Here is a 25,069-nt window from a genome sequence, read left to right as displayed (position 1 = left end):
TTACATTATATCAATCAACAATGTCTATATCTGTTCCCTATTTAGATCCAACAATCCATCCATCCATTCATCCATCCATCCATCCATCCATCCACACATCAATCAATACATCCATCCAACCCACCCATTCATCTATCCATCCATCCAATCCACCCATTTATCTATCCATCCATCCATCCATTCATCCATCCAACAATCCATCCATCCATCCATCCATCCATCCATCCATCCATCCATCCATCCATCCATCCATCCATCCATCCATCCATCCAACTATCCATCCATCCATCCATCCATCCATCAATTCATTCATCCATCCATATAACAATCCACCCAATAATCCATCATCCATCCATCCAGCAATTCATCCATCCAACAATCCATTTATACATCCATCCATCCATCCAACAATCTAACAATCCATCCATCCATCCATCCATCCATCTATCCATTCAACAATCAATGCATCCAACCTGCATTTATTCAACAATCCATCCATCTATGTAGCAATGCACCCAACAATCTATGCAACAAAGCATTTATCCATCCAAGAATTCATTCATCCATCCATGTAACAATCCACCCAATAATCCATCCATGCATCCATCCAACAATCCATCATCCATCCATCCATCCATCCATCCATCCATCCATCCATCCATCCATCCAACATGCATCAATTCAACAATCCATCCAACAATTCACCTATTCATTCATCCATGTATTAATACACCCAACAATCTATCTAACAAACCATCCATCCATACAACAATCCATCCAACAATCCATCCATCTATCCATCCATCCAATCCAATCCAATCCATCCATCCATCCATCCATCCATCCATCCATCCATCCATCCATCCATCCATCCATCCATCCATCCATCCATCCATCCATCCAACAATCCATCAATCCATCCATCCCACAATCTATCCACTCAACAATTTATCTATCTATCCAACAACCCATCCATCCAACAATCCAACACTTCATCCATCCAACATTCTATCCATCAATCCATTCATTCAACAACCCACCCATCCACCCATTTATCCATCCATCCATCCATCCATCCATCCTGCCATCCATCCATCCACCCTTCTACATATCATACAAACTAACCTAACCACCAAGCTATCCATCTATTTATCCTTTCACATTTTTATCTGTATCAATGTATACATCTGCTGTATACACTGCTCTGTTTCCATAAACACACTACAGTACCCTTGGACAGGATCTATATTCAGTCTTTATCTATTCATTTACTATGTTTATATATGTTTATCCCTCCTTTCCTCCTTTTCTGTTGAGTGAAATCCATATGACTAAGAGTGAAAACCATAATATTGCACTACGTTTAATGTAACTTAATGCTGCATTTGAACAAATACAAGAGACTTGTGTACTGTATTTATGTAACCCGAGGAACTAAGAAAACAAATCACATAAAATCTGACTTCAAATTAGGTAAATAAAGAAATAACATTTTCAAATTGTCAAAAAATGTTCTGGCAGGTGGCTGGCCCAAAATAAGTTGACAGAAACCCTGTGTGCTTTTTCCAAGCGCACACAAACGAGTTCTCTGCATTCAATCAAATTTCCAGACAAAGTGTTGCAGGCAAACACTTAACTTGACCATAAAAAGAATCTGGTTTGCATTAGTGCAGTCCTTGAAATACTGTCTGCATTTGTGCTACCTGAAATTGTACCAATTTGTAATGTTCAGCTCTCTCTGATTCATTGCCACACCACAGAGAGTCTGGTAGAGCAGCCACACAATGCGATGATGAAAGAACCCTACGGCCTAACTCCCTTCATTTGTTGTAAATATCGGTTTCAACTTCAGCAGCACCAAACATATAACCACTTTGGCTATGTGCTACAAACTCCAATCTCTGGCACTTAAATTATTATGCTGAACGATTCAAAATGGAGCTCAAAAGTTTGCTATCTCCAAACTTTGAAAACTTCAAAGCAAACATTGTGCGTAAGTCTGCATGTTCATAGGTGTGAGAAATACAAATATAGACAATGTGTGAGAATAATGAGCGTCTTTGTATCGGAGTTTATACCTGTCCTGGTTGTTCGCAGGGCGTCTGGAACTCGGCCTGTTGACACACCTCCTTCACCTTCTTGTACTTTGGCAAGCTGTTGGAGTGTTGTGTGTTCAAGCTGCTTGCCGAGTCTTCTTTCTTGCGCAGGATTTTGCTAGAATGACAAATGTATGTTTGGTAAGTTGTTAGGCTGCAATTTGAAGTTGGCAGCCTCTCTGTTTTTCGGAAGCCTGGAAAGCATAGCCGTCCCACCCAGGTCAGCATCTCGTAACCGCTTTGTTGAGTGTTTTATATATTTCGCAGAAACAATGAAACCCAGATTCTCCAGGCAGTCAATGGGCATATTCATTCTATAGTTTGAACTTGAAATGGACAGTTTACACAAAAAGTTAAAGTTTTGGTTCAGTTTTTATTCAATTAATTTGTTAAAAAACCTGCTCCACAGTTTCTTTGGTCTGTTAAACACAAATGAAGATAATGGAGTGTTGGTAACTGGTAGCCATAGCCTTTTTCACTATATAGAAGTCAATGGCTACTTGTTTCCAACAGTCTTTAAAATATCTCTTTTTTTGTGCAACTGACAAAAATAAACTCAGAAATGATTGGAACTACTTTTTTGTTAAACTGTCGCTTTAGCTATTATATAATGTTAACAAACTAAACCTTTCTTTAAAGTGGTACCAATTTTAACAGTCAACAATAAACATTCAATCACTCATGCCTACTTAAATTGTTGGTCACACTTTACAATAAGGTTCATTAGTTAATGTTAATTAATGCATTTACTAACATGAACAAACAATGAACAATACATCTACTAATGTATTTGTTCATGTTAGTTAATGTTAGTTAATGAAAATAGAGTAGTTCATTGTTAGATCATGTTAACTCATGGTGCATTAACTAATGTTAACAAGCAAGGACTTGGATGTTAATAATGCATTAGTAAATGTTCAATTATGATTAATAAATGCTGTACAATAATAAATATAATGCTTTAATAATAAGGTCTAACAATTAAGATCACCTGATGCATTAACTAATATTCACAATAAGAAACAATCTTTATAATAATATTAAAAATGAATTTATACAATTAATTATACTGACATTAATATCCACTAAGATTACAAAATGCTTTTAAAGTATTTCACGGAATCACACTGTCAAGTGTTAGCACTCAAACATCACATTTTGTTTTCATCCAACACTCAACTAACACACACTTCTATAAATATAAACATCACTGGAACGGCATTCGAAATCACTCCAAACTAATTTGACCTAAAAAAAAATCCAGTGCTCTGCATGATTTCACCACAACTGATTAATGAAGTAGTTGCTAATCTGACTTCTCACAAAATGGGAGCTGTCGTGACCGTGAAAAACAGGTTGAATTAATGGCATTTTGGTATAAACACGTTTCGAGTTCGTGGTCTGGCTTTATACACAACAGTTACTGAGTCACGGAAGCAACAGCCGGCACTGATCAACCATGTGCTTCATGATTGCACCATTCCTGGAAAACCTTCTTTCAATTAGTGTTAAGGAGAAACTAAGCATAGGCTGACTGTGGGAGCAATAACATGACATTTTACAGAATGACGGCTCTGTGCGAGTGACGATTTGAGATATACACTTGAGTGTCCTATATATACACTCAAGTGGTACCAAACTTTTATGAGTTTTTTCTTCTGTTTAACACAAAAGAAGATATTTTGAAGAAATCTGAAAAGCTGTAACTTGACTTCAAGCATTATCCCGCTTGCTGATAGCTCAAAATGCTACTGCAAGGCTTTTAACAAGTACCAAAAGACATGACCACATTACACTGGTTTTACGTTCTCTGCACCGTTTGGCTGTGTACATTAAAAAGAGCTTTGCTTGGTGTTTAAATTACTAAATGGTTTGGTCCCCGCCTATACTGTCTGATTTATTAACTGAATATCAGTCCTGTCTGTCTCTTTGGTCATCATACCAGAGATCGTTATGCATTCATAAGTAGAGTCTGAAATGCAGGGGTGAAGCTCTGTATCAGACCTGCATCATCACTGTTTTAAATCTATGCTAAACACCTAACATAGATGTTGTATTATTATTATTATTATTATTATTATTATTATTATTATTATTATTATTATTATTATTATTATTATTATTATTATTGCATTTTATCAGTGACAATTGTTTTTGTTTTAGTAACCATTTCAATATATATAATTATTGTGAATTGTATTGTGCAGCCCACTGATCAACCCTTGGTTGTGTTTAATAGTGCTAGATAAATAAAACTTACATCAACATCAGTAGCAGAAAAAACAAATACTAAGGAAGTCAACCGTTTCCAAGCATTCAAAATATATGAAAGGGTTGAAATAAGTTTAGTGTGAGTAAACAACGCCAGATTTAAAAAAAAATTGTGGGTGAACTACTCCTTTAAATAGGGTAAACTCTCTCCCATACCCACATTCCACAGATCAGTCATGGAAATCAAGGGAAACGCAGCACACACGTATCAGGTTCGAGTCTGATACCACAGGTAATATCATATATTTCCCTAAGGGAAGGATTTGTTTCTGTCGTGGGGTTACTGAAACATATCTGATAATGAGAGTCTGGAGCTGTCAACTGAAGAGTTTAGCCTCTGAGAACAATTCTGATCAAAGAAGGTAGAAGTCTGATCATGGTGTCAATTTGCTGATTATTTTAAATTGACGGATCAACTTGAAAATGAAAATGTGTTGCTAGTTTAATCTCTTTCAGACCATGTTGGTGACTTGTGCTACAGTATATACCAGAAGCTTGTGCCATATATATATATAGAAATATGAGCTATTATTTTTCTTTGTCATGTGCCAACCCTAAAGAGCTAATAGTAGAGTTGCTGCTAATATTAATTTGATTTATTCAGCTTTGACTGTATGGTTTTATTTATTATAACAACAACAAGAACAATAATAATAATAAAAGTAGCAATAAAAATAATAATATTTATTTATTTGTTTTTTTTATGATTATCAAAGTTTAGATAGCGATTGAAATCTATCCCAAGAAAAGCAAAACATCTTTGTTAAACTAATATTTTCACTTTGACTTGGCTAAAACAACATATTAAGCTGGACTTAACTACTATATAAAAATATATTATCCAAGGTTAATGGTTAATTCAATCATTCAGAATGGCAATTGTCGATTGTACCAACAAACACAAATTGTGCCAACTTTATAAAATTTTTTTAAAGCTGTTATATTATGAATTGAGAAATGGAGTTAAAATTTGTTTTTATAAAACTCGTTACTAAATAATTAGTTTAAGCTGCTTGACTCTTTTACAGCATGAGAACATTTTCCCACATTTTTAGGTGAACTCAAACCGAGACACGTGAAGGAAGGAGGATGTTTGTGCAATGCAATCCTAAAATCATAACATGTACTTCTGATCTTATCTTTTGGCGATTTTACAGCAAAATTCTGGAATGGAGATTGCGGCGAGCCTCACGTATACAGTAAATCAATTCAAATGTATTTTGCACATTCTGCTGTGATTTTATGCTCTGATTGAGAAGAGAGGGACTAATGTTTGCCTTACCCCCGCTCCACCAGGAATGTGTCCCTCCAGACTTTAGGTTTCCGGTTGGGTTTGAATCTGCAATATGAAAACGCAAATATTTTATTTCTCTCCGAGTCCTTGTGTCATTTGCATACCGTAAGCGTGTGTTTGGCTTGGCCCGAATTATGACATTTTAATCTGCTCAACATGTCCTGCCATCATGAGTGGCAGAGCATTTCCAGCATTCTTTACCTGCCAGAAACTCTTTATAAATGAGCTCCAAATGTGCACAAACCATTAAACTCAAGTGAACTGAATTAAAGCAAAATTGACTATGTGTTTACGGAGAGGATTTAGCTCACCTGTTGCCAGTCTTTTCCTGCTCCAAAAGCTTCAGGATGGATTTTCCATCCATATCAGGTGGAGTGTCCAGGCCAGCTATGTCCAGGATTGTGGGTGCCAGATCAATGTTTAGCACAACATGGTTGTTCCTTTGGAATAATACAAAATAGACTATAATAACTGTTGCAAATGCTTTTTAAAAGGGGTTAAATTATTATTTCAGTGATATATTAAATAAAAAATATATAAATAAATAAAAATAAGAATTGCAATCTGTGAAAATATAGATTTAAATACATTTAAAAACATTATTGTTATTGTTTTTTATTGGGTATTATAATAACTATAAAATAGATAACTATAACTTTAAATGATAAATATAATAACTATTATTATTATATATGTTTTTATTTAATTGAATAAATCAGTAAATATATAAAATACATAAACAAAATATATATAATATATTTTATTTACAAGATGTAATACAATTAATGTTAATTCATCTATAATTATTATTTTATTTAAATAGTCTGTATCTTTAAATATTTTTTTCAATATATTAAAAATGTAATGCAAATATTTAGAAAATATATTCTATTAATCAAGTAATACAATATAATTTTTTTATGTATGCATTTTACTATACATTACTAACTAATATTAATCTTCTAATGTAACAATGTCATTAAAGGCAGTGATGCATATTTTGTTAATTTCTATTCATTTAAAGTGTTATAAATAATAGCATATTTTTTTACAGTATGTTTACTAAATTATATATATGCAATGTGTATACTGTATTATATTGCTAATAAATACAGTATATAATACACAAAGATGAAGAACAATTAAAATTATACAGTCCTTTTTAAAATATTTTCCTAATGATGTTACTGTGAATTCTCACAGTATGTCTGATAATATATTTTTTTTCTTCTGGAGAAAGTCTAATTTGTTTTATTTCGGCTAGAATTAAAGCAGTTTTCATTTTTTTTAATAAACATTTTAAGGTCAAAATTATTAGCTCCTTTAAGCTATATTTTTTTTTCAATAGTATACCGAACAAACCATCGTTATACAATAACTTGCCTAATTACCCGAACCTGCCTAGTTAACCTAATTAACCTAGTTAAGCCTTTAAATGTCACGAAAAATCTCCAGTAAAATATTATTTACTGTCATCATGGCAAAGATAAAATAAATGAGAAATTAGTTATTACATTTACATTTACATTTAGTCATTTAAAACTATTATGTTTAGAAATGTGTTGAAAAAATCTCTCCGTTAAACAGAAATTGGGGAAAAACAAACACGGGGGCTTTTAATTCTGACTTCAACTGTAAAAGGTTTTATTTATATAATTAAATTATAGACGTATAAATCATTTTAAATAAGTGCATTTCAAGAGAAAAGGAGATTTCACCTTGCCCCTGGTTCCACGTTAGGACCTCTGACAAAAAACGGCACTCTGATGTCAAAATCATACGGCATTGACTTCCCTTTGACCAGACCAAACTGGCCAATGTGGTAACCGTGATCAGCTGTGTAAATGATATAGGTGTTATCCAGCTCTCCAGTATCTACCAGAGCATTATATACCTGCAATACAAAACCATCACACACATTTCCTTCCCAACTCATACATGACAAAATCAGCTGAAAATCCAAAATCTGGCATTTAAAGCTCTTACCTTCTCTACAGAGTCGTCCACAGACATGAGCGTCTGGAGCCTCTTCCTGTGCAGGTAGTTGGTGAACTCCATGTGGATCGGCTTCATCGGGCCTGTGTACTGCATAATCCAATGCTTATCCATGTTTGGAGCATAGTTATAACTGGGAGTTCTGGATAAACAAGAAAACATGCAACTGTGAGGGAAAAACAGTGCACCTGTCTGCCATTTTACAAGCACTTGTTGTGTTGTCAAATTGACAAGTGTCAACAGATGCATTTCCATAAGAAATTTGCGCAAAACTTTTAGAATATTTTTAAAATGTCAATAAATATGATTTCAACCTGCAATTTCAATTTGAGCAATCTGAAGAGTATTGAAAATGGGCCTGCAAACAGAAGTTGATGAGACGTGAAATTCTCCTCGCTCGAGTCGCTCCTCGATCTCAATCAACATTATTTATTAGTATTCATGGCCCTTTGGAATACCTGATTCTTATTGGTCAGTTACAACATAACAGCCAAAACTAAGAACACTCAAAGACTTTGCTGTTTTTTTTCAAACTACTTATTTAAAATGAGCTGAAACACAATTATTGAGATTTTTGGAGACAACTTAATTGTTTTAGGTTCAATCCACTTAAATTTGTTAAATTAACTTAATCTATTTGTGTTGCAACAATATGAATAAATTGTGGAACCCTGCATTTTTTTTAAGTGAATACGGTCTCGTGTGGATAATCCAAATCATCTTAGGTACATTGATATCCACATTTATAGATTTATCTTTCACACAGCTGTTGTTGACTGCTTGATGCTATCATGTGATTGAATAGTATGCAGGTTAGTGTAGGCTGCGTTCAGCCATTTTTCTTCTGACAGATTTATGTTATTGAAAGAGTTGAATGTTTTGTCTCATTCTTTTGTGACAATTAGTCATGTAGTAAGTGGGATAATGTACATCTAAGCTGTTGTCTTCTCAGAATAAAGCTTTTCAGTTTGAGGTTTGTGCACAACAGATCACTTCACTTTAGTTGTTTTGGTATTCATATCCAACTGATTTTCACTGCGCAGAGTAAATGTACAAAAATTCCTCCCTGAAATTAATTCAATTAAATGTAATTCATCCCTACTTGTATAGTGCTTTTACAATGTAGATTGTGTCAAAGCAGCTTTACATAGAAGATTATAGTGAATTGAAACAGTGTCAGTTCAGTTTTCAGAGTTTAAGATCAGTTCAGTTCAGTTTAGTGTGGTTTAATATTCACTGCTGACAGCTCAAACAGTGAAGAGCAAATCCATCAATACGCAGCTCTACAAGTCCTGAACCATGCAAGCCAGGGGCGACAGCGGTGAGGAAAAAACTTCACCAATTGGCGAAAGTGAAGGATAAAAAACCTAATGATGAGATTACATGGTGCTTGAAAGAAATACCCCAGTACACAAGGTGGCACCGCGTTTTTCCTTTGAGTAAATGCTTTTCAACATCTGTTTGACCTTCTCCACCTCAACTTAAAGTCCACTGTAAAAAATGGTGGGTTCCACACAATCGATTTGTGATGGGGCAACATAAAGGAATTAAGTTAACTTAAATGTTTAAGTGGGTTGAATGTAAAACAATGAAGTTGTCCTCTTAAAAAAACTCAATAATTGTGTTATTTCAGCTTGTTTTAAAGAAGTAGTTTCAACAAACAGCAAATGTCATTTTTTGATTTCATGTATTTTTTAAATAACGCTTTTTTTACACCTGGATTTTTGCGCATCAATGTACACGCTCATATTGATGCTTCTTTTTAATCACGAGGTGTTAAGTCTGTGATAATTATGCATGAAAATTTATTTCAGGGTGCACAGGCCACACTGAAAAATATAAGTTTGGTACTTGTTTAAACTACTTATTTAAAATGAGCTGAAACAACACAATTCTTGAGATTTTTTGAGACAAGATTACTGTTTATTATCTTCAATGTACTTAAATTTGTTAAAAAAAAAATTAAGGACAACATGAAGAAATTGTGTGGAACACACGCATTTCTTTCAGTGCATTATTCTCTACTTCACATCAGACTGCTGAAAATAGATTAACATTATTACATAATCACATACTTAACATCTTTAGTATAATAAATATGAATATAAAACATAAATAAAAATTAAACAAGTGATCATGCAAACAAATGTTCCTGAAACCCTAATTTAATCTACAAGTGCATTTTTTAATTCAATGATTAATATTTCATATCTTTAGTAAAACACAAAAGACAAAATACAAAATGACCAAATTAAAATATTAATACGCTCACTATTTTTCCAATTTAACTTTCTATTTTATTTAGGGAGTAAAATTTGATTTCTTTAGTACCTATTCAGGTTTCTTTTGTAGCTGTACGTTCTGCATAACGAGGAATACATGCACCTGTCACCTGCCATTTCGCAAGCACTTGTGGTGCTGTTAAAACTGACTGTCGTATAACATTCCTGACAAGCGTCAATAACACGAGTCGACGGAAACGGACTAATTCTTCTCGCTGGCCTGTTTTTCTTGGGCTCCTCACACCATACCAAGAGTCTCAGGGTTTCTTGGCAGCGTTTAATCGTTTGAGGGTTGGCACATGCAGAAGAAAAATAATAGCTTCCCCAGCCTTTCAGGCCCAAAATAAAGTTTGTAATACGTCCAGCATCGACAGGGCTATAACTCATTTGCATCTGAAGTGGAGAATGAAAAGCTGGGTAAACAAGAGGCTGTGGGCTTGTTTGTAGAGCTACGGCTTTAAGATAGACACCTGTTGACTGCATTTGGCTTCTTTCCACAGCTGAAAGACTCTTGTGCAGGGTGTCATGATGAAGGATGGATGCAGGAAAGGCTTCATTCCATTCGTGTTGTCAGTTTCGGTCAGTCAATGTTATTTGGTTTAATAAAATAAAATAATAAAAAATAAAAATAAAAAAAACTATAAAAAATGCTTTTCTTTTCTTGTTCAATTAATTTAGAGACTTCATGCATTTTGCATTTATTTCTATCAGTTGCTATTAGAAAGCTTATGGGGTTATTCAATGCTTTCTTACAAACAAGAACACTAAAAAATCTACAGTTTCATTAACTTTCGTAACTTTAATTACTATTAAAGGGCCACCTAGCAACATGACATACAATTAAGCAAATTGGTCACACATTACTATAAGGTTTCAATGGTTAATATATTTATTTCCATGAACTAACAATGAACAGTACATATACAGCATTTATTAATCATAGTTCAACAATTACTAATGGATTTTTAAATTCTAAATTTACGCTTGTTAATATTAATGCAACGTGAGTTAACATGAGTTGCAGCAAACAATTTTTTTTTACCATTAACTGACATTAACAAACATGAATAAATACAGTAATAAATGTAATGTTCGTTGTTTGCTCCTGTTAGTAAAAGTATTAGCTAACATTAATTAATGCAACCTGTAAAGTGTTACCAGCAAATTAATAAACAAAGTATTAAGTCTACAAAGCATTCTGTCTATTGCAAGGGTTAGTTAAGGGTTAATTAATTCATAATTTTAACTAATTGTATTGTTAATATTTTATAATTATGCTAAAATACAAAATAAAAAGGCAAAATAAAATGTTTTGATATTTAATAAGAAATAAATAAATATTTAATATTTCATATTAATTGATAGCATTTATAAAATATTTAAGCCATAACAATCTTTACATATACATTTTTCATTTTAATTAAAAAAATATATTACTTAAGCCATACAATCTTTCTATTTTTACATTTTAATAAATAAAAAAATAAAAAAATAAATAATTTGAAGCTATAAAATTCTTTACTTATATATCTTTCTGTTTTAATTACATGAATTGTACATCTTTGGTAAATAATAATAATAATAATAATAATAATAATAATAATAATAATAATAATAATAATAATAATAATAACAACAACAACAACAACAACAACAAACATACACGACACATTTAGATTAATCATTGAGCAGATCCTTGTATTCAAAGAGACTTATGAGGGAAACAATACTTCAGATCATTAATTACATTATATTTACCACTTAGTTGGTTCCAATTTTGAGGGGTACGCGTGCAAATGTTCATTTTAACACAAACATGTTTTCCAAAGAAACACATTTCATGGAGAAATCTCTACAGGGCTTCAAAATCACACACACAAAAAAACTCGAACTGTCAAAACTCTTAAATGGAGTTTGACATAAGTTCAACATTTTCTTGTGAAAGCTACTAATCTTTGTTTAACTGAAAACTTCGAAAAATAATTTGCAGCTTATGCACCCGATAAATAACACCCCCAAAAGAGTCTGAAGCCCCGCTGCATTATTCCAGCATGAAACCTGTGCCTACCATCTGTTTCCCCTTTCTTTTGGCACAATTTGCCAGGCAACCCTTTCGGCACCAGAGCGACTTGCCAGCCCATGTGAACCTTGCGGTCTCCAATTGTGATCTATTTACAGCCCATGCGTTTAAAAAGATATTAATAACACAAAAGAGTCATCCAAAACAATGCATTCCCCAAACCTACATAATGAAAGGCATGATTGATATGAGAAGAGTCAGATAGTTGTGTAGGAAGACAAGCTGGAAAAAAAAAATGGATAGGCTTGGGGAACAAAAGTGTGACCGGGATCCCGAAATGCTTGGGATGTTAAGGACCAAGAGACGGATGGCCTGTTGCCACTGAACTATGTGTGGAATAGGATCTTAGCCATGGAAATGATGATAGTGCAGTGAAGCCATCAAGGTTTTGGCACTGGCGCAAAAATTATAAAACCATCTCATCCCTTGTCAAGTGCCAGAACTTTACTTGGATGATAAATCACTTCAGTTTCATGGTGGTAGTGTCAGGGGTGAAGTGCGTTTCAGTGCACTGATATCTCTTAAAGAGACAGTTCACCAAAATATTTACAAAGGATTTTCCGTTAACCTAATTATATATTATATACATATATCTTTAGTAAATGTTAATAAATTAATTGGTAATAAATGTTATTTATTTTTAGCTTTCTATTTTAATTAAATATTTTTTTTATCTTTAATAAAATAATGAATATATAAATATTATTTAAGGCAACATTTTGTCTACATTAGTCTTTCTGCTTAAAAGGATAGTTTACCCAGAAATAAACATTTACTCTCGATTTACTCAACATTTAATAGTTCCCAACCTTTATGAGTTCTTATCTTCTGTTGAACACAAATTTTGAAGAAAGCTGAAAACCTGTTACCATTGACTTACCATTAAATATCTTCTTTTGTATTAAATAGAAGAAAGAAACTCATCAAGGTTTGAAACAATAAAGGGCAAGTAAATGTTGACAGGATTTTATGTTTTGGGGGGTGAACTTTTTCTTTAAATTAATATATCTATATAAAATATTGAACAAAAAGGCCAACTATTAAAAAGAAAAACAGGGTAATATATATATAAAAAAAACTAAATTATACAAACAAACAAATGTTGGTGCTGCTGTTATTCCTTTATGTTGTTTCTGTTTTTGGGTGTGCATGCTTTTGTTTATTGATATACTTGATAAAATTTGGTCAAAGTAACAACTTCAAAGAGTATTAGCTAGTTTTACAATTCAATTCAAATCAACAACACTGTTTGCATAAATCTATTACATTATTTAATATAAGAAATTACATTAAAAAGTCATGAGAACAGTCTTATTTAATTTAATTTTTTTTTTTTATTTGATGTTATTTGATCTGTTTTTACATTAATGTGACGGTTGGGTTTAGGGTTGGGGTGGGGTAGACGTTATTAACATGCAATTAACGGGAAATTTAATAAATAATATGAATAATTCTCGTTAACTTCTGGCTGCAGCCGTATTTTATTTATAGTTGATTAACCATATGGATGGATGATAACAGCCTTCTGAGCCTATTTGCAGGCGCAGAAGGCCCCTACTGGCCCATATCTATCAGTTGATAACCACTGATAACACCCATTCAATCGAGTGAAAACATTTGAATCGGCTGAAGAAACAGAGTCCATCATGTATACGTGCTGTTATACAAATACATGTATACGTTTTGATCTTTTAATATTAGTATATATTGTGAATTTTGAATTACTTGCACATTCTATCCATCCAACACTTCAACGTATTGTCAGGAACTATAAAGTCTATATTTTATTTTGCCTCTATATTTTTTGTCTTTCAAAATGCCACTAGCCCTTGATTCTCATTTTATGAATTACTAGAGACCATAATTTAAAAAATAAAAATAAAAACTTCTCTTATACATTACTAACATAAACTAACAGGAACTTTTGGGGTGAACTGTCTCTTTAAGAGTCTTTTATTGGCATATTCAAATTTATACGATGCCACAAAGCTTCCTAAACTCCTATTTACCTGCAAGCCAAATTACAATGGTTAAAAATTTATAGTAAAATTATATTCTTGGAAGGCTTCTGTTCTTCGGAAATGCATGTCCCCAGGAATATCCTATTATAAATACATACAGAACAATAAAAATATCCAGACTCAACAATCCAGCAGGGCTTGGCTTTAGGACAGAGACACTCAGAGTTCAGTTGAGTTCAGCAATAGCAGAGAGTGACTGAATGTTCTGGGAGTCGTGATCTATGTTTCAAGCACTACGTTTTAGTGCACATTTTGTATTGAATCAGAAACGAAGGTTGTAAACTGTTTGGAAGCATTAAAAGTGTGCAGGAAAATGTCCAAAATCTTTACACACATTGACCCAAAGACTGTTTAGATGCATGTCACTGATGAGAAGATGACAGATGTTTACTGTATGATGACCAAAATGACCTTAAACACCTGTAGACAAAGGACGTCAACATGACGTCAGATTGACATTGTACTACTTGTCTACTCACTACTCTTGAGTACTTTTAAAAGGGCAACTTTTTACTCATACTTTGAGTAATATTTACAACAAATACTTTTACTCTACTTGCAATACATTTTTAGGGAAGTAATGGTTTTTTTACTCGAGTATGATTTGTCAGTAATCTTTCCTCCACTGCTCTTTGGTGAATATTAGTTTTAATAATCAATAATGGTCATTATAAAAGTATAACGTACAATACGTTGTTACAAGCTTGGCAGAAATGCACCTAATTTGAATTTCATTTATATTTTGTGAACTTCGAAGAGATTCATTACTCACATGTGCTGGGAGGCATTCGGGAAGAGTTCAGAGTATTGCGGTGCTGAGTCCTCTGGGCCATGAGGAGCCGCGTGACTGATCACCATCATCACCGGTCGGTGCGGGAACATGCGCTTGGACGTCCGGAAATAGTTGATGCTGTCATTGGTGATCAGATCAGTAAAGTAGTCCTGGTAGTGGTAGAATAATAAATATGCTTTATTACAACAAATGTATTTGCTAGAAAAAAAATGATTGTTAATACAGAATATAATTTAAAATGCATGCATAAAGTCATTGTAAAAGTGCCTTGTAAACAAATACAATGAAAATAATATAAAATGCAATAAATATCTGCTCATTTGAACTTTCAGTTTGTAAAATACCCCATGCTATATCTCCTAAAATATAATATTCACAAATAAATTATTTATTGTAAAAGATGTTAGTAACAATGGATATTAGATCATATCTAATAATCACCGATAAACCTTTTATCGTTCTGAAAATATATTTACACATTACATATATTTTTTTTAAAAAAACAAATTAAATAGTTTTGTAAAAAAGCGCACAAAATATTTAAATAAAAACATTATCCTTTTTTTAAATAATACTTATGATGCATCATATCTTTATTACAAGACATTTGCCATAGCTATACTTTACCTGGTTTAGAAACTAATATAGACATTTCTCAAAATGATCAGAAAGCCAATACAATATGGAAATATTAAATCATGGAAATTTTCATTTGTTTCTGACCCTTAAAAATTAATGCAATGATGGTATCATCTTTTTGAGCTGTTTCCAGTTTTGAGCAGGACAAGAGTGCCGACAGCTTCACTCAATGCGAACAGAGCACCATAGTCCTGTTATGACAACACTGGGGTCTCAATCTGACTGCTATGAGGCAGCAGCAGGAATGTGCACTAGGGCTTGGGGGCAATAATCATGTGATACTGATGCTGTAAGCCCTTTGACGGCAACACTCCTGGTCTGGGCTGGCTGTGGGAAAGTCTTCACCCCCATCTTTCCCCAATGCTGAAAGCGTGCAGCTACCACCAGCAGCACCAGCTGTGGGAGCATGAGACTTGTGGAAGTTATTGTTTAGAGCTGTACTCAGTAGACCTTGTTCCTTACAGCAAATCACTTCACTGCCTCTGTTGCACCACTAATTGAACCAGCATGTTTGTTTATGTTGGAAAACAGTTCTCCATCATGCTGATTGTTTCTGTGAAACGGCTTCTCAGTGTGCCTAACCTGATTAATTCATTAAAACATTGTTTGCTTGGAGTGAATGAAGGCACAAAACTGGGCCTTTTTAGCAAATTTGTTCTGCTTAAGCCTACTTTTGACTAAAAGGGCTAAAAAGCTAAAGCTAATTTGAAGTGTGTGGCATACTTTAGCAAAGCAGATTTATTTTTGCTGTAATATTATGTTATTTTAGACCATGATAGCTCTTCTCAAGGTATTTACTACTTTTTGGGATTAAAACTTTAAACAAGAATCCAATAGAATACGTTTATGCAATTATTTGAGTTTGTGTACAGTGTGTGACATTCATTTCTTTTATCAGCACAATATCTGGTTTCTTTGTGGAGTTTGCATGTTCTCCTCATGTTCGCTTGGGTTTTCTCCGGGTGCTCTGGTTTCCCCAAAAGTCCAAAAACATGTGGTACAGGTAAACTGGATAGACTAAATTGTCCATAGTGTTTATATGTGTATAGGAGTGTATGGGTGTTTCCCAGTGATGGGTTGCAGCTAGAAGAGCATCAGCTGCGTAAAACTTATGTTGAATAAGTTGGCGGTTCATTCCCCTGTGGCAACTCTTAATTAATAAAGGGAATATGCCGAAACGAAAATAAATAAATGATTAATGAAGGTATCTTTAGCGCGTGCAGGTTCGCTAACATACACGTAGAAACCAAAGTACACATTGAGCTTAAGGGTTTCCAGGAACCACTTGAAGACCATACATCATGTAGAAACCTCTTGTGCCCCTGTACTTGTGGGTAACTTAACACTTTCATTCAATTCAACAAGCAGGTTATTGACATCCGAGTAACGGTCCAAACATTTATTTGCTCATCCTTCCAAGCCAATTTAGGCTCAAACCATGAAACCTCTGCACAAATTCCACATTCCCCAAAAACCTGCTATACCTGAGAGACATCAGTGACTAAATCCTAAAGCTTGTTTTGACAGCGACTCCAAAACACACTAGAGATGGAAGGTGGCCATGTCAAATTAAACTTTTTAAACTGTGATTTTATCCCTTTGCTCATATTGCTGGTCTTGCACAAAGGTGCAAAGGTATGTTACTTCACAGCCAACAACAGAGAGCATAAATCATGACAATGTTTGAAAGTTTTATTTCTTTTCCATAAGGAGTATGCACATATTCTTAAATCCAGATATATTTACTTGAGATGCTGTTGAATGACTTGTATCAAATACAGCTTTTTTTATGTATGGTTTAGATTATAATTAAGGTTTAGATTATAATTAAGCTTTGCATGAACTGGAGGATGCTGAGACTTTTAGGCCCAATCCCATTTCTACCACTTAGTTTGCCTTCACGTAAATGGGCAGTGAGTCCTGATTCTCTTTAGAGTGAAGGAGTATGGCTAAAGGGATGGGCTTGATAGGTCTTGAAATTGAGATTTTTCAGGACCACATTCGAAACAAGGGTAAGAAAATTTCTTAGAATACATCATCTACAACGGCAAAATAGCTGCACACTGAAGCCAGGAGATGCACAAATTAGTGTTTTTTGTCATTATTATGAATTGTTACAACAGACAAGCATATGTTTTAATACAGTCATAACGGCTTTCGTGTTTTACCGTCATGCTTTAAATAAAGATAAAAAAACTGCTAAATTTTGCTATGTATAATTATATTATTATTATTATTATTATTATTATTATTATTATTATTATTAATAATAATAATAATAATAATAATAATAATAATAATAATAATAATAATAACTCCTGTTAAGTAATCCCAAAACATACTTTCACATCTGTCACTCAATGATTTTTGAATACCTGTCAGAAAAGTCTAGTAGCTTTTTACAGTGTCTGGTATGACGTTAATGTTAATGTAGTTTTAGTATAGATGAATAGGGCCACAGTGTAAATACACAGTACAGTTACAAGTTTATTGCCGCATTATATCATTATATTACCATGAACTTGTTGCCTTCAATGATTTCCTGAAGATAAATTTGAAAAAAATAACGCAAATAGAACTACAAGTATAACTACAAATACAACTACAGCAGTCACCGTCCTCAATCTTATATGAAGTGAGAGATCGCGATGACATATGACTTCTGCAGGTGTTGTGTTGGTGTCCCATTTCTTAGGGGTAAAATCTGAAGCCCTTCCTCTTCACACTCAAGGGTCAAGGGAAAGGGATGAAAAAAAAAAATAGAATTTGGACTTAATTCAGTATGTTGATGCATACTTACAGCAGTATTGAGAAGAGGTGGGGCTTTCTGTTTGAGCATTATTCCCTAACAGCAAACTGATGGTATAAGAGGGGCGTGGTTAAGAATTATGTGGCTGAAGCAGTCAAACTGACATCAGCAGAGAAGGAATAACAAACCAAACGTGCAACGTGGGTACACAGACTCTAAAACCAGAACAACTATAATCTGACAATTGAGTTTTTTTTTTTTTATTTAAATAAAAGAACTTAAATAAAAAGAATATATTTTAAGCCAGCATAAACTCAATTCTTTAAAAACTATTTTTAAATACTAAATCAAATGCATTGTTCATTGCTAATGTTGGGGAACTAAATAAAAAAGTCTATATTATTATTATTATTATTATTATTATTATTATTATTATTATTATTATTATTATTATTATTTTATATTAATTTTAAAGTTTGATACCTCAATTTTGTGTAAAAATGAAATGGACATAACAAAAAAATATATATAAAATTACATACAACATTTTATCCAGACATATACACTGAAGTGTTCTGAACAGTTCACCCTGCCAAATCAGTAAAGCGACAGTTGGAAAAAAAAGACTTTCCCCTCAGGATATCATCTCAGTTCTTATGCAATTTAACCACCTGGTGATACACAAGACACTGGTGCAGCTCCTCATGCCCCCTTTAATCTAAGCACATTCCACGTGGAGTCAAACAACCCAAATTTGATATGTAATTAGAAGGCTGAAATTAGTGGAGAACAGACCATGCAATTGAGCATAAACTGAAAATTGAGTTTAAAAGACACCTCTGGCTCGCTGACAGGGCTGTGAACTTATGTGACCGGGCACACACATACCTTGGCATAATCCGCGCCGTGCTTCTCCTTATTCCCGTTCCGACAGACGGTGTAATTATAGAACCGGGAATTTTTGATCAGCCCAACCCATTCACGCCACCCAGGTGGGATGTAGCTGCCGTTGTACTCATTCAGGTACTTCCCAAAGAAAGCTGTGAAACAAAATATAAAGATGACAACTTCAGTCTCGAGCTTCATGAATAATTGGTAAAAGACCCACACAATCTTAATTCTAAATAACAATCCAGACCCGTATCCACCCCGGTGAAATGGGAGGGACTTTTGTCCCAAAAAGTCAAAAAAGTCTTTTTTTTGCAGCTATTCGCTTCATTTTCTATTGAATTATTGAATAGAAGTGAGGTTTTATTACTCCATTTAGTGACATTTTAAAGGGTCACAAACACCAAAACACATTTTTTGAGCTATTGACAGTCGTATATGTGTCCCACACTGCTAAAAACACTATTAGGACACATATATTCCACTAAAAAGTGAAAATTGGTTGTTTTTGCGTTATTTCGAGCAAATTCGTACTTTTGGTTTGAAACAAATTTTTGAAGCTGCATCACGGCCATGAGATCATAGCGTGTATTCCAGCGTCTGGACTGGAGGTCTGTAACAAGGCGTCCCGTATTACGTCTCTGAGTGCGTTGCATTCATTCATGAGTATGGCTTGGTTCAAACCAATCAGCGCTGCATAATGAATGCACTGCAACTTCATTAATATGCGAGCTAGCTTTCTTAGACTGTACCTGAAACAGTGTTCAGAGGGCAGAGAGACAACACACGTCGTGTTGCCAAAAGTTGTGGGAAAAGAATAAGAATTGTTTGGAGATATGGATCGTCAGTGTTGCTTTCGTAATGTGAAGGTTTTGTTTTCATTTTCTCGAAGCACTGCTAGACTCACGCGTGGATCTGTAGAGGCAACGCGCAGCAGAAATGCTTTTGTTTAAAACATTTTTTATTCAAAGCATTTCTCATCTATGGCGAGATTTGGATTTGCTGCTCGTCTCCTTTAAAAAAAAGACGCAGCTCCAGTATGTGGAGATTATCCTGTCTACAGATTCGGTAAGTGTATGCGATCAGCCCCCTTTCTTTGTTCAATCAGATGGCAAAGTTATAGTTGGTATGGTCAGCTGTACTCTTTCAGTGTTTAAAGACTGTCAAAATGATTTCTAAGTTACTTAGTTTACAATACATTAATATCACTACAATATTGAAAGATCTGCTGTAAATGCTGCTCTCCGAGTGTAAACACGTGAACTATTGCCGACAGTCGTGTTGAATTTTCGCCGCATTTTGTGACAGGATAGTCTACACACAAACAGCTTTCTGACCTCCTGAATGCATCTGAGTTACAAAGAAATGCAGAGGCTTTTTTCTCTTATACGATGTGCGGTATCAAACATCCCACCGTCTTTAAACACACTGTCTCCCCTGCGTGTGTGTTTGTTTGTACTCTGTCAGAAGCGCGTGCCCAAATGGTAACTCCCATTTTTATTCAAACCCTGCCCATTTTTATTCAAACCCTGCCCATTTTCATCCCCCGACACTCCCACCCAAACAAAGCTAGACACACCCACTTTACTGACTTTTTCCAAACTAGGTGTGAAATCATCCTGCTGAACAGGCGGTTTCATGGCCCTTTAAGCACTATTTTTAGCTGGATTAGCTTGTCAGATGGTCATCATAACCACACTTTTTGATGTACCAATGATATTTTCTAAAGATTCACAATAAAAATGTATTAAAAAAAAAAAAATATATATATATATATATATATATATATATATATATATATATATATATATATATATATATATATATATATATATATATATATATATATATATTTTTTTTTTTTTTTTTTTACATCATATATTATTGGAAAAAACTAAACAATTGTAGCCTATTGTCATTTATTAGGCTAATAACAAACTGGCCAGCACATTCAACTTGTCAAGATTTGGCCATTTGAATGATAAACAAATAAAATATAATAATAATAATAATAATAATAATAATAATAATAATAATGATGATGATGATGATGATGATGATGATGATGATGATGATGATAATAACAATAAAGTAAAGCTTCACGATTTTTTCTATCATCTCTTATAAAAAATAAATAAATTAGAAAATTCATGGATAACCATAACAGCCTAATTATTAATATTAAAATTAACTTTATTATGGGTCGCTTTTAGTGCTTTACAACTTTTCATTTTCCAGTCATTTTTCTTTAAGGAGTGAGCCAAAATAGTATAAATAAGCTTATGTATAAGACAAACTCTAGACCTTTGTCAGTGGGGGGTTGGTCTTTCGTACCACACAAAACCCCTGGCCATGGGCCTACAATCGTATGTGCTTGTTAAACTTTTGAAGGTACAATCATATCTGTTTTACCCAGAGAACTGTTGTTGTGCATGGTTGAAGTTGATTCTGTATCTGTTAATTTGTTAATAATATCTGTTAATTAATGATTTACAAGTGTTTTCCATTTACAAATTGCATTTTCTGCTCTGTCAATTTTTGATGTTAAAAATTCAACCCTACAGTTTAACAAAGAGTCTTTTCATTGCGTTGCAATAAATAATAGTAAATAGTTATATAATAGTAATATAATGTATAAAAATAATATATAGAGAAATAAGTCTGAAAAATAACAGAAAATATACTGATAGTTTAGGTTTTTGTACCAGAATATATAACATAAACCCATACAATATATCACTTTAAACTACTAAAAATCTTAAAGTAACTTTTTGGAACTTTTTAAGGTTAAAAGTTGCTGGAAGGTCCTGTAATGCAATTCAAAAGCATAAATAAATAAGGGAAAAATAAAGTCATGAATCAAAAAATATGGAAAACTGAATTTACAGATATTTTTAGTGTAGTATTTTAAATTCTGGGTCACAAACAATACCATTTTCACATATGTATACTAGGATTAAACCTAAAATCCTGACACTTACAATAGTGATCAATCACTGTAAAAGCAATTTCATGCTTTAGATCAGGGGTGTCAAACTCAATTCCTGGAGGGCCGAAGCCCTGCACAGTTTAGTTCCAACCCTGCTCTAACACACTTACCTGTAGGTTTCAAACAAGCCTGAAGGACTCAATTAGCTTGATCAGGTGTGTTTAATTAGGGTTGGAACTAAACTGTGTAGAGCTGTGGCCCTTTTGGAACTGAGTTTGACACCTGTGCTTTAGATGAATGCCAAAATACATGGCAACAAGCATGGCAGCCAGCATTTTGAAAGATTTTTCAAAATTTGCGAGTAGATTTAACAAGTAGCAAACACACATAATTTTTCTTAAGTATATATATATATATATATATATATATTATATATATATATATAATTTAAATTAAATTATTTAATTTAATAAAGCACTCTTAAATAAAGCACTTTTGTCAAGTGACTAGGGCCAGGCAGACATTTTTTGCTAGTTCTGCAGAGAATTTTGTAAATAAATAAATAAATAAATAAACAAAAAAATCTGCGGATTTATGCGGAATGATTTTAGGAGTATGATAAGTAAAAACTCAATATCTGAATAAAAATAATACATGTTTAACTTTTATTTAAGATTTACAATGAAATTAGATGAATTAGATTTCAATTATTCGTTAAACAAAGTCTCTCACATAATTTATCTACTAAAGGATCGAAAAATATTACTTTACAAGCTGCATTTTAAATAAACCATATGAACATTTTAATATTAATTTTATTATATACAATAATATTAAAAAATGTATTTAAAAACTGAATAAATTAAAAGTTACACGCATTTACACAAGTAAATACTTAGACTCAATAATGGGTAAAAAAGCCGCAGAGTTTTGCAAAATTGTGCGCATACAGATTCCGTGTGGGCCTATCAATTACTTACCTAATTAACCTAACTTGCCTAAGTTAAACTAATTATCTTAGTTAAGCCTTTAAATTGCATTTTAAGTTGAATATTAGAATATTAGTATTAGTAAATAACAATTAAAATATCATGAATGGTCAATGTCAAAGACAAAAAAAAATTAGTTATTAAAAATATGTTTAAAAATGCACTGAACTTCTCTGTTAAACAGTAAATATTTGAAAAAGAATTTGAATGTCAAAAGGAGCTCTCTTTTTGTCTTCAACTGTGTATGTACTGTACATAAAAAAATCTATCAGAACATCATCAAACTACTTTGTCTAATTAGTTGTTAAACTTGCTATTCAAAATCATGTGAGAATCTTTTTTAAACAAACAAAAAAACTGGTGATTCTCAAATCCAGAATGGTGGAGCTTAACTTGCGTCTGTTCAGTGAGGTCGACACAAAGGCTGAAATTATCATTTATGACAACACTGTCTTTGAAGAGTACCTGTAAATGTCTGTCTGTGCATTGTATACATGTCTCCTCCACCCTTTACCCTCTAAGCTATGCCCTAACATCTTGCAGAAAAGCTGGGCAAGCAGCCAGTCTGCCCCGGAGAGTTAATTGTAGACTAACACATCAGCTGGGAAGCAGAAGCAGTGGTGAGCCCTGTGTTCGGGGTCAGAATGTGCTGCCACTCAACACACACACACACACAACGCTCAGCTTTCACAAACCAGACAAACCGAACATTCCTGTAAAACTTTTCTTTGACCTCTAGGAACAAATGTGAGGCAAAAATTCAGTGAAGTTGCAGACCACTGTCATCATTTCCAATTGAGGGTAAACATGATTTATAATAAATATCAGTTTATATATTTCCTAATATGTCCCAATGTTTAATGAGAAGATTTATTCATTTTTAATTTCGCTTTATTTATGAATTAGATAACAGGAATTCACCTGGAGGAACCCAGAGAAAACCCACACGAACGCACGGAGAACATGCAAACTCCACACAGAAACGCCAACTGAGCCAAGGTTCGAACCAGCGACCTTCTTGCTGTGGGGCGACAGCACTACGTACTGCGCCACTGTGTCACCCACATAATGTTTCAGTATATTTATAGTTAGTTTACTAGTATTCATACCCTTTTGTTATGTTAGGGATAAAAACATCCACTAAAGAAAACTGCTGTAAAAATGCATCAGACAATGTTTTTTTTTTTTCAAATTTTTGCATAAAATTTGTAAATCAACCTCAGTCCAAATCAAATTACTAAATTGTTTAGAAAATTACACAAATGATGTCACTGATTAAACACACAAAATGATGAAGTTTTCAATGTAAAAAGTAATTGTGGACTTTTTTTTTTTTTTTTTTACTTTTATCAAAGTCTTACACATCCGAATAATTAGTAACAACATTGTCTTTGATACATTATTAGATTTTCATTTTTTCTCCCTAATTAACTGTTGGTGGCTGTTTTTGCCTCATTGCCTTCCATTATAAACTCATTTGATGGTGCATAAATACACAGCAGTCTTTGTTCTTTTGTTTACTCCATGAAGTTCTGAGAGCTGAGATGCACATTTTGATTTTCACAGAAACATCACGGTAAGTGCATAAAGGTCACTCTCTCACATCCACTGACACACATACATCTACTCTAATTTTCTGTCATACTCCAACAATCAAAAATGCATGATTATATGGTTTTGTAATAAAAAGGTAGTTATAATGGAAGTCAATGGGGCAAAAACAGGCACCAACAGTAAATTAGAGAGAGAGAAAATCTAATAATGCATCAAAGACAATGTAGTTACTAATTGTTCACATGTCCAAGGCTTTGATCAAAGGTAAAAAAAAAAAATACAGTCCACAATTACTTGTAAGAAAATTATAAAATTTTCACTAAATCACTGAAATCATTTATAAATTTGGCAATTAAAATATTAAAATTCAGTAATTTTCTAAGCAATTTAGTAGTTTTGATCAGGACTGAGGTTAATTAACATGTTTATGCAAAAACTTTGAAAAAAAATATTTATCTGATGCATTTTTACAGCGGTTTAATTTAGTTT

General features: G+C 33.3%; 1 protein-coding gene across 1 annotated transcript in view; it reads right to left on the bottom strand.

Annotated features, from left to right (window-relative positions):
- The window catches only part of sulf1 (sulfatase 1), a 70,642-nt gene that overhangs the window by 19,154 nt on the left and 26,419 nt on the right, over nucleotides 1-25,069 (bottom strand). Inside the window, 7 exon segments of the mRNA NM_001003846.2 lie at nucleotides 2,079-2,214; nucleotides 5,650-5,706; nucleotides 5,973-6,101; nucleotides 7,380-7,555; nucleotides 7,648-7,798; nucleotides 14,812-14,981; nucleotides 19,109-19,260. Coding sequence (NP_001003846.1) covers nucleotides 2,079-2,214; nucleotides 5,650-5,706; nucleotides 5,973-6,101; nucleotides 7,380-7,555; nucleotides 7,648-7,798; nucleotides 14,812-14,981; nucleotides 19,109-19,260 — 971 coding nt within the window.

This window comes from Danio rerio, chromosome 24 (assembly GCF_052040795.2).
Source record: "Danio rerio strain M-AB ecotype USA chromosome 24, GRCz13ab, whole genome shotgun sequence".
Lineage (NCBI taxonomy): Eukaryota > Metazoa > Chordata > Actinopteri > Cypriniformes > Danionidae > Danio > Danio rerio.
The sequence above is the reverse complement of the archived record's forward strand: the minus strand, read 5'-3'. Positions and strand labels throughout refer to the sequence as shown.